General features: G+C 40.2%; 2 protein-coding genes across 6 annotated transcripts; one reads left to right on the forward strand and one right to left on the reverse strand.

The window, feature by feature from the left end:
- The first annotated feature begins 1,264 nt into the window (after positions 1-1,264).
- On the forward strand, positions 1,265-4,191 carry cenpl (centromere protein L). Its single transcript, XM_023395608.2, has 5 exons — positions 1,265-1,313; positions 2,197-2,371; positions 2,521-2,775; positions 3,002-3,583; positions 3,689-4,191. The coding sequence occupies exons 1-5, from the start codon at positions 1,294-1,296 to the stop codon at positions 3,761-3,763; spliced, it is 1,107 nt and encodes a 368-aa protein (XP_023251376.1). The 5' UTR covers positions 1,265-1,293; the 3' UTR covers positions 3,764-4,191.
- Positions 4,192-4,575: 384 nt separating this feature from the next.
- Positions 4,576-9,317, reverse strand: LOC111646208 (FUN14 domain-containing protein 1). Of its 5 annotated transcripts, none has more exons than XM_023395651.2 (5): positions 8,767-9,317; positions 8,112-8,277; positions 7,796-7,871; positions 6,538-6,672; positions 4,576-6,010 (listed from the first exon to the last, which is right to left on the reverse strand). In XM_023395651.2, the coding sequence occupies exons 1-5, from the start codon at positions 8,789-8,791 to the stop codon at positions 5,933-5,935; spliced, it is 480 nt and encodes a 159-aa protein (XP_023251419.1). In that variant the 5' UTR covers positions 8,792-9,317; the 3' UTR covers positions 4,576-5,932. The 5 variants fall into 5 exon arrangements, with proteins under 5 accessions (XP_023251419.1, XP_023251420.1, XP_023251418.1 ...); XM_023395652.2 differs by having other exon boundaries at positions 6,544-6,672; positions 8,112-8,280; XM_023395650.2 differs by having other exon boundaries at positions 8,112-8,280.
- Positions 9,318-9,387: the final 70 nt, after the last annotated feature.

The following is a 9,387-nucleotide window of genomic DNA, read 5'->3' on the forward strand; positions in this document are numbered from 1 at the left end:
AAGACATCTGGTGCCACTAGAGTGCGCTCTTTTCTGATGGCACCCTCTGCAGTTTCCATGGCGCTGCATCCCTTCTGCTCACACATCATCTGCGAGCTTCCCCCATTGGTTGAAGCCCCCCAGCAGCTACCAATAATGCGATTGGCTGTTGATGTGGTCATCATATCTATGCATGGCAGTGTATGTGCTATTGAACAGCCCTCCATTCAATACATAGGTACTTGCAAAACCTAAAAATGCACACACACATACACACAAGCTCACACTCAACTATAAGGCAATGAAACACTGGCAGAAATAAATCTGGAGGAAAGTAAGTAAGATAGGTAAGTGATAAGATGGAGAGAAATAAAAGAAGAATAAAAAGAAAGTAGGGAGATACCATACATGGGGAGAAAAAAGAAAAGAGCACAGTTTCCATGGTAACAGGGAGGGGGACCGGTGCTTGCATGTGAAACTGGCTGCTCATGAAACAGGCGCACAAACTGATTCAAATACACACACTTCTTTTTGTAAATTGGGCACACGTTACATTTATTTACATTAATTCCCCAGAGACTGACATTTAATCATAACCACTATACACCTAACTGAGTTCCTATAATTTCTGTGATACAAGTACATGTATGCAGCCGCACACACACACACACACACACACACACACACACACACACACACACACACACACGAGTGTCTGCACATTTTATGAATGTAAATCTATAGGTCCTCCAATTTCTCCTCCCTTCCTTCCCTTCTACAGTTAGTTGACATCAGTTCTAATGATTCAGTCCTTTTAATCATTTTGATTTGCTGTAGAATAATTTCTGTCATTCCGGGCTGTACAGTATATTGCTGACAAACCTATACTTACAGTATAATACTGCATTATGAATTTACTCGTACTGTTCTCAAATAATGAGCTATATTCTGAAGTAGTTGACATCTGCCAACATCTCAAAAAGACACAAACAAAAAAGGAAGGTTTCAGTTCAGTCCAGAAAAGACAGACATTTAATCTGCTGTCTGCTAATCTTGTCAATTGTATTAAATTGTCCGTTTTATTTCTCTTTCTGTTACCCTTTCTTTGTAATTTTTTCGTTTTCTTTATTCAATTTTGTATATTTACACATTTTATATTTGCTTTACTCCGAAAAATATTTGTTAAAAAATAAATAAATCAATAAAAAGCCCACTTCCTGTTTGGATTAATGTGATTGGCTATATCTAACCGCGCAGACTCATGGGAAAGCGCGACGTTCAAATTTGTTTCCGGTTTCATTCGGTACGCTAGACATGGATCGACCTCATAACAGGTAAAGCTCTATCTATTTCACTCTAAAAACGTACTATTTTCTACACATTTTTTTCCCCTTAGCGACAATAAAAACAGCAGAGTTTGAGTACGGCTCCTCTAACCCCGATACTTGCGCTGTTGTCCCTATGAAGAGACTGCCGCACCAAATAACATTTAGTAATCGGCTAGGTTAATTCTACCTAGCTTTTCTTGAAATGTGACAGTCTGTTAAAATGATATACAAGACGTTTTACAAATCGTTGGCTATCGCTTTTCTATTCGGCGAATATCCTATTTACCAAAGGAGCAGTGTACTTTTTTGGTTTCCTCTCTTATTCAAATCCTTCAAAATAAAACAAAAGGGCGCAACCCAAAACGGACGCCCAATGTGTATTGTGTTTAATTCTACTGACAAAGTGAAGCTTTATATGACGTTTCTTGTCCTTTTATGATATCTCTAGCCATGGAAAAATTGCACTTAGTGTATCCGTACAGTGGTTTCTCTTTGCTATGTTATTGTGAGGGGACATAAGAAAGCAGTAGCCTGTTAGCAAAGTTTTGGTTTGGCTATGCTTAGTGTTGTTGCTGTTATTTTTTAAAGAAACACCATTCAAGTGGGACCAACTGATCTTTAAGTCATACTTCACCCAAAGTCTTTCTTCTGAGTATCAAAGATTCACTCCACGTCGTTGATAGATGGCTATAAAATGTGAAATTTCATCATGCAAGAGATCATGGTCACAACATTTGACATAAAGGGAGGGTATTTTCAACACACTTGTTTGTACCACAATTTGGCTTCAAGTTCTATAAAAAGCATTGTAATGACTACCTGTATTACTAACTGGTACGGTAATCACCAGAAGAAATTGATCTTATTGTGGTTTGTGTGTGATTTTCAGTGTGGCGAGGACTCCCCTCAACAGTGTTATAGTTCAGAGGAGGAGCAAAAACAAGAGCTACCGGCAGTCATACCGCAGTTGCTTAGGTGCTGCTTCGCGGTTCAGCTTAACTCCAGCGTTGACAGCACGGAGGCTCAACACCAGCAGAAGAGCTCCAAAGTCACACAATATCACTGTGAGTCAATCCAAGCCATTGTTGTCCATGCTTTTTTAAAAAAATCTATTTTTGTTGTCCAGTAAAAATGCATAATAAATAGCCACATTTTCATTTCTGAAGAGAGAGAGACACAGTATGGTCATCTTCTCTATCTTTCCTTGCCACAGGAGAAGGTGAATCCAGAGCATCTGGCCTTACTGTCGAAAATGGAGTGGAAGCTGTCATACGTTACTCCTCTGTATCAGTTCAGACACACGCAGCTCAAGAGCTACTCCAGGCAGCTTTCAGCGTTTATTGCTGCAGAGAAGCAGCAAGGCGTGGCGGTGGAAGTGGAAGGATCACACAGCAGCTTCAGAGTGTCCTTCTCTGTGGTGCAGGGAATGACGGAGACGGATCATGATGCTGAGACTGTCCTCATCCAGGTAAGCATTAAGCACAGGATTCTGTCCAGACGGAGAACTCTTTCAGGGTGATAGTGTCACTTCGTGCCATACGAAAATTATTTTTTTTCTTTTCTAAGCCAGTCTTCGCCACGTAGATATGTGGTACAAAGGTGGAGTCTTAAGCAAACAATGTGTGTGTGTGAGTTTTTTGGATCTTCATTATGCCTTGTGTTGCTGTTTTTAACTGTTCCCTCTCCCGCCACAGATTCATTCAAAGCCTTTGTTTGCCGGGCAGGATGAACCTCCGAGGTCGGTATGGAGCGGCTGGCTGACCTGCATCAACGCCAACCCCGATTACCTGCGCTCACTTCCGAAAGACTTCATCTGTCTGCCGCTCTTCGGCAGCAGTGGGCCAGAGGGTCTCACTGCTCTGGTCAAATCCTGGTTCCAGCAGAACTTTGACTGCTGCTTTGGGCCCCTGGAACTCAGCCATACCAGTCTACAATGGCTGGTGGCATTATGGACTAACTGCCACACTGAATCCAGCATCCAGCACCTTAAAATGATTTGGACTCTTCCAGTTGTGCCACCACTGCAGATCACCTACACAGTTAACCCCCAAGACGCCTGGGAGCTGTGGAGCAGTGTGAGAAAGGATCGACAGGAGGAGAATGAGGGACGGGAGCAGGTTGAGGAGGGAGGTAGTATTGACATTGAGGAGGTGATGAGGTTCATGCAGGGGCTGAAGAGCCACTTCTACAGACACTTCAGGCTAGATCTGTCAGCAGGAAGTCTGAAACAGGTCTCCACAGCATTGGGTTCAGCCAAGGACAGCGGCAGGGTCAAGGTACCACCTGAAAGAAACAGCCCATAAAGTTTTCTTTTCTTAGTTTCTTAAACACACACAAGGAAAGATAAGTGCTGAACTAATATTTTTTACTTTTCCTTTCAGATCTCCAACAGCAGATACATGATCACCACCCTGACACTGCTGACAGAGTGTGCCCTCCTCAAAATGCCCATCTAAAGAATAAAGACCTTAAATAGCAGCATTCAACATACAACAGTTACCGCCTGGAAAGACTGGACATGCAGCTTTGTGTTAAAATCCCCTTTTTATGTTAAACCTTTTCTTTTTAAATAAAAGTGAATCTTTTTTATTTCACAACATGAAATGGAAATACATTTTTCACAGTAATACCTCTACTGAAAGTCCCACAGATTGATATTCTGGACACATTTTCCTATCATTTTTAGCACCTAAACACCAATGAAATACAGGTAATCTCGTGGCAGTAATTATTATTATAACGTATTAAGGAAAAAGTTCTTGTGTTCCAAGTTTGCCATGTTTTATACTTTGTCTGCTGTGCTGTCAGATGTGCTTAGGTTCCACCCTTTCCTGTAAATACTATACTGTATATATTCATATCTGTAAATAAAAATAAAAGACGACACAGTGTGGTTATTAACAACCTGACTATCTGAAGTTAACATGAGGCTACAACATCCGAGTTAGAAAAATGAAATGGATTTTTTCCAAAGTTATAGTCCTGCAAGTGCAAAAAGAGGGAATTTTGCCATTATTCCTCCATCGTTTTATCACATCACATGTTGGTCAAACTGCCCCGAGACTTCTTGAGTCCAAACGCCAATGTGTTTCCTTCAATGTAACATAGGAGAGAAATACAATTTACTGAGCTTTGAGAATTACATTATTTTCAAATGGGACCCTGGTTTATAAAATTTAACTAAGGGCACAATCAACTAGAAGCAACATAAGACTTCCCACCCCGTTTAGCCCCTCACCCTCTCCCCGAGAAAAAAATCTCAAATCGCTTCAGACAAATGTATCCGGTCTTTATTTTATTGTAACTCAAAACAAATCCAGGCATCTTTATTTCAAGAGACACGCAACAAAATTCATACAGCTCAAATAAAGTTATAAAAATAATATTAAATAGAAACAATGAGGGAATATGAGCATACAAAATGCCAGATGGAGACATAACAAGCTCTTCAAAACAAAACTTACATCTCAAACATCACTGTATATTGCACTGGAAGAAAAAGGCAATAAACAAAATAAGCAACCTGTGATCACCTTAACTCGTCCCCCGTGTGTGGATATCCTATCTGTATAATTAACGTAATGATGTACAACTCGGCAGCGTCGCTGTTATGTTATTGCTACACTGACACTACTAAATGCACAATGACAGTAGCGAGGGCGTAGGAGTCACAGTCTCTGCTCCATTATGCTCCTTAATGACAGGACTAGTGTCTCTTTTGGTGTCTAGCTTGTGATGGTGGTAATTAGGGTACAGCAGATGCTCATCCTGTCATTAAATGGGCATTGTGGAGCTGAGGATTATGGGTATACAGGATCTGTATTTCATACTCTTTGTTGTCCGTCCAAAGTAGAGCATATTAACAGATTTAACATTTAGTTGTGATTAACGTATGTGATATGTGTTGTATATCAAGAAAAACTCCCACTTGGGGTGGAAAAATACCTTTCTTTAGAGCCCAAGCCAGTGTGATAAACTTTAAAAACAGCATTGTGTTTGCTTCAATGGCACATAAACCTCGCCAAACTTCACAGCTACATAAAAAATACCTCGAAGCAATAGACTGGGGGATGGTGTTAACTTCCCACTCTGCTGCCTTCTGTGTTGTTTATATAATATTTACAGTTCTGAAAAGGGGTTAGTTATATATTTACAATGGCGCCCACACTTGCCAACTTATAACTATACGAGATCGGCATCCACCGGGTAAATAGATGAGGGGATGGACGATTGAGACGCGTCTGTGCTAGTTTGTGGCAGCTTGACATATTTAGCAGTCTGGCAAAGAGCCTTGATGGGCCCCACAGAAGACAGTCTTCACAGTACAATCCAAGTACCTCAATTCTCTACTGACCGCCTCATACACACTTCACAATGTGTATTTAACCAATCACCACCCCCCACCCCAAAGGAGATAATTAGCAAGGATTGATTTTAAACTATAGCACAGTTAATACCACTGTCACAACAGATCATGCTTTAATGTTCAACATAATCCCCCCGTTCAGTTCATTAAAAGATAAATCAATGCACACATGGGGCCGAGAGGTAAACAATGGAGATAAAAGTGACCTATGTAGCGATGTGATTCACAGTAAGAGGAGACTGCAGCGTGTACTGCAGCTTTAGGAGGCCAAACCCAGAAAGAAGCCACCAACGAACCCGCTGGACAGGACGATGTTCCTCTTTATAAAGTCTGTGGCCTGTGTAGGAGAGAGGAAAGACAGAAAATTAGACTATAAGATCTTAAAATGAACAGACGGATTAATGGGGGTTAACTGGTTGAGTGATGCTGGAGAAATAGCCAGGAAAATAATCAAGATGAGAAGAAATTTCAAAGAGGGAAATACCACAGATTAAAACCCATCAACTGACTAACTTAATGATTTTATATACTGAGAATAGACAGACCACCAAACAGCCATACTGGTATCAGGATGTATCTATCATCCCTGTTGAGCCTGCTGTGTCACAGCTAGTGAGTGTAGTTTGGCTAACAGCCCACTAGAGGGCATTACTACTTTGCAAATAAAGAACAAATCCACCCCACCACGACCAGGACATAAAAGAAAAAGACATGAATTTAGCGCTAATTAATTACATGTCAGAAGTATGTTAGGTGTGAGGCTACGTGCCTTTCTCTAGTTGACAAAAAGACATTGACTTTGATTTAATTGTCAATTAAAACAAGCAAAAGCGTGAAAGAAAAAGCAAGCTTTGTTACAGGTACCTTTACCTCCTCAATGAATGTATTTATTTCAGGGGCTGCTTTGTTTGCTTTCTTCTTCAAGTGTTTCTTTGCTTTGTTCACGTCCTTTTCCACTTTCTTCCAGTCTACCTGCACGTAGCCACTGTGATTGGCGATCTGTAGAAAAAGAGTCGTGTTCAGAACTGATTCTACACATGTATAGATTAGATTAGATTAACTTTATTAATCCCACAACTGGGAAATTCATTTACCACAGCAGAAAAATAAACATCTATAGAATAAACATATATAGAATAAACATCTATGGAAATATATATCAAAAATACACCAAATATAAACTAATAAATACAATATACACAATACACACGATATGTAAATGAATAGTATAGTAGTTAATATAATAGATAGTTAATGCTTTATTTTGTACTGCATTTGTTTTCAACCCAGTTTCCCACATTGAAGCACAATATACCTTATTGGAAACATTCAGTTCAAAACTGCCGCCTGCAATGACATGTTATGCTGGCATTATATATTTGCACTAATAAATCACATTTAATTGCACTCTACTGAGCTAATGGCCCGTTGTTGGTCTTATGCACTGAATCTTTCTGTGCTCTATTGCATCACCGTCTGGAGTTAACTTAAAACCGTGTGAGACTCTCTAGACTTGTCTGCAAAACAAATTCTATTTACCTTATTAAAAAAGGCATTCAAATTTCATTAAGAGACACAGATGATTCTGTCCCTAACATAGAACCTTTAAAGGTCTTCTTTCAGTAGAGACTGGTGATTTGTTCCAGGTTAAATCATTTATGTATTTAAAAAAAGGATGATGTGCAATGCACCAGCTTTTTTCAAAATATATAAAAACGTATCCAGGGAACATTAAGTTCAGGAAGATGTTTTTCCTGAAAACACCTTTTATGGAAAATGGAACCAACACAAATTCTCATCTCAGCCTGACAATAAATTAACTCTGTCTCAGGTGCAACTAACTTGGTTACACAAACATTTTTTATCAAGCAAGATAACACACTGCAACACCCCGTAAGAATCCAGATGTCTTACATCCACCTAGCGCCAGCTGACATACAATAATAGTATTTCTGCTGTAAAAAAGGGATAAGCTGAGCATCTAGCTGGTCAGCTGGCATCCTGTTGTCAATGAAGTAAATGGGCAAAAAATGAATCTTGCAAAGGATGCACTTTTTTTCTATCACCGAGAGACAACGTTGATGTAGTGAATATTTAATTACTGAGGTTGTGGTATTCTTGCCTGTAAAAGAAGGAACCCTCCACCAACAGCAGTTGCAGCTATCTTCCCAACTCTCTGGAAGAGGTAACCAGCACACCTGTATGTGTCGAGAAGAATGGAGGAGTGTTCTTTAAATAACAATGACACTTAATTACAATGATTTAATTACACGTCGTGTTTTTGCCTTGCTAGCAGTATGCGCTACTATCAGTTGTTTCTAACGCATTACTAAATTAACTCAGTCAAGTTGGGTTAATGTTCTTTTGTCAGAAGACAGTGTTATAGCCTCAATTGATCCAGATGTGACCCCATGAGCAGACAGATCCCCGGGCCCTACCATCCAGTCACCCCTCCCATCATGAGCTGAGTGGCCACAGAGTACTTCTCAGCAATCGGGCCCGAATTGTTCCCAAACACCCTGCTCCACCACTGGTGCCTCCGGGCATATTCTGTCAGGTCCACAACCTCATACACCTCATCTTCACTCTCTGGGTCGTCCTGACCTGCTATAAGACAAGGATGAAAAGTTATCAAAGTCAATACTACAGATATACAACCACCAGCCCTTCGGAATGGAATGGAGAATGAGGGCTGTGTACACATTGAATGGTAATAGACCTCGTTTTACTTCACCTCGTTTACATTATACACGTATTTCAAATGACTTGATAATTGACAGCGCCCTTTATTTGGCTGTTCAAACTCAAAACATAAAAGTGAACCTTCAAGTGTGTATGGGCAGTCGTGCTACAAAAGGCTCTGAGGGCTGCTTGTTTATTCTATGCAAATGACTGGGGATGCTAATATTAGCTAGCTAGCGTCAAATGGCTACCAATTCAATATCTTGCACACTAATATTTCCTTTTCAGACTGTGAAAAGCATTGAGGTTGAGAGCGTATCCTAATTTTATTATCGCTGGTGGAAAAGCTTGTATATTCCAATATTTATGAGGGTAATACCGCCTTTATTTTTAACAAGCAAAATCACTCACCCTCTCTCTGGTCCACCGTCGCCATTTTGGAGAAACTAGTTATGTCACCAGGATGTTGACAATACTAAACCACGCCTACTTTATGATGCATTGCCACGTCAGTTAATATGCTCTGATATCGTTTGATTAGGCTGAGCAATTTATCAACTTTATTACTAAAATGCTGCAAGTTTTTCTCCGTATGAGGAAGATATCATAGAACTATGATGGCACTTTGAAATAAAGGCTGAATGGTGCGAAAGGCTCGGAACGAATGATGCATTGCAGTCATCGTTTAACCAGCATGTAAGGGAAAACGACAACTGACACCCAAGTGTCAATACATATCACTGAATACGGGATGATTATTTCTACCGTGTGGAAATTATTGCATTTGTCAGGGAAACAAAGCTCTCGCACTTTAATGCAATTGGTTGACACACACGCCCAGACATTAAATGTTTTTGAATTATTCTTCAATAATTAGGATATAAATGTTCCGTGGTTTGCAGGGAAATATGAATATTTAAGATAAAAGAATGATATAGCGGGGAAGTCATATGGTAGGATGCGGTCGCTCCTATTGGCTGAAGAGGGAGGAGAGGGCGTGGCTACAGCGGCGCGTGGGTTCGCTTAGGTGAC

This window comes from Seriola lalandi, unplaced genomic scaffold, assembly GCF_002814215.2.
Source record: "Seriola lalandi dorsalis isolate HSWRI2012SDOR001 ecotype SW California unplaced genomic scaffold, Sedor1 jcf7180002054966, whole genome shotgun sequence".
Lineage (NCBI taxonomy): Eukaryota > Metazoa > Chordata > Actinopteri > Carangiformes > Carangidae > Seriola > Seriola lalandi.

Coding starts and splice junctions, on each gene's coding strand:
- cenpl (XM_023395608.2), top strand. CDS start 1,294: ATGGATCGACCTCATAACAG. Junction 2,372..2,520: donor CAAAGTCACACAATATCACT/GTGAGTCAATCC, acceptor TCCTTGCCACAG/GAGAAGGTGAATCCAGAGCA. Junction 3,584..3,688: donor AGGACAGCGGCAGGGTCAAG/GTACCACCTGAA, acceptor TTTTCCTTTCAG/ATCTCCAACAGCAGATACAT.
- LOC111646208 (XM_023395648.1), bottom strand. CDS start 8,377: ATGTGTACACAGCCCTCATTCTCCATTCCATTCCGAAGGGCTGGTGGT. Junction 6,673..7,795: donor GAGGGTTCCTTCTTTTACAG/GCAAGAATACCA, acceptor CTTTTTCTACAG/ATCGCCAATCACAGTGGCTA. Junction 6,011..6,537: donor CATTCATTGAGGAGGTAAAG/GTACCTGTAACA, acceptor TCTCCTACACAG/GCCACAGACTTTATAAAGAG.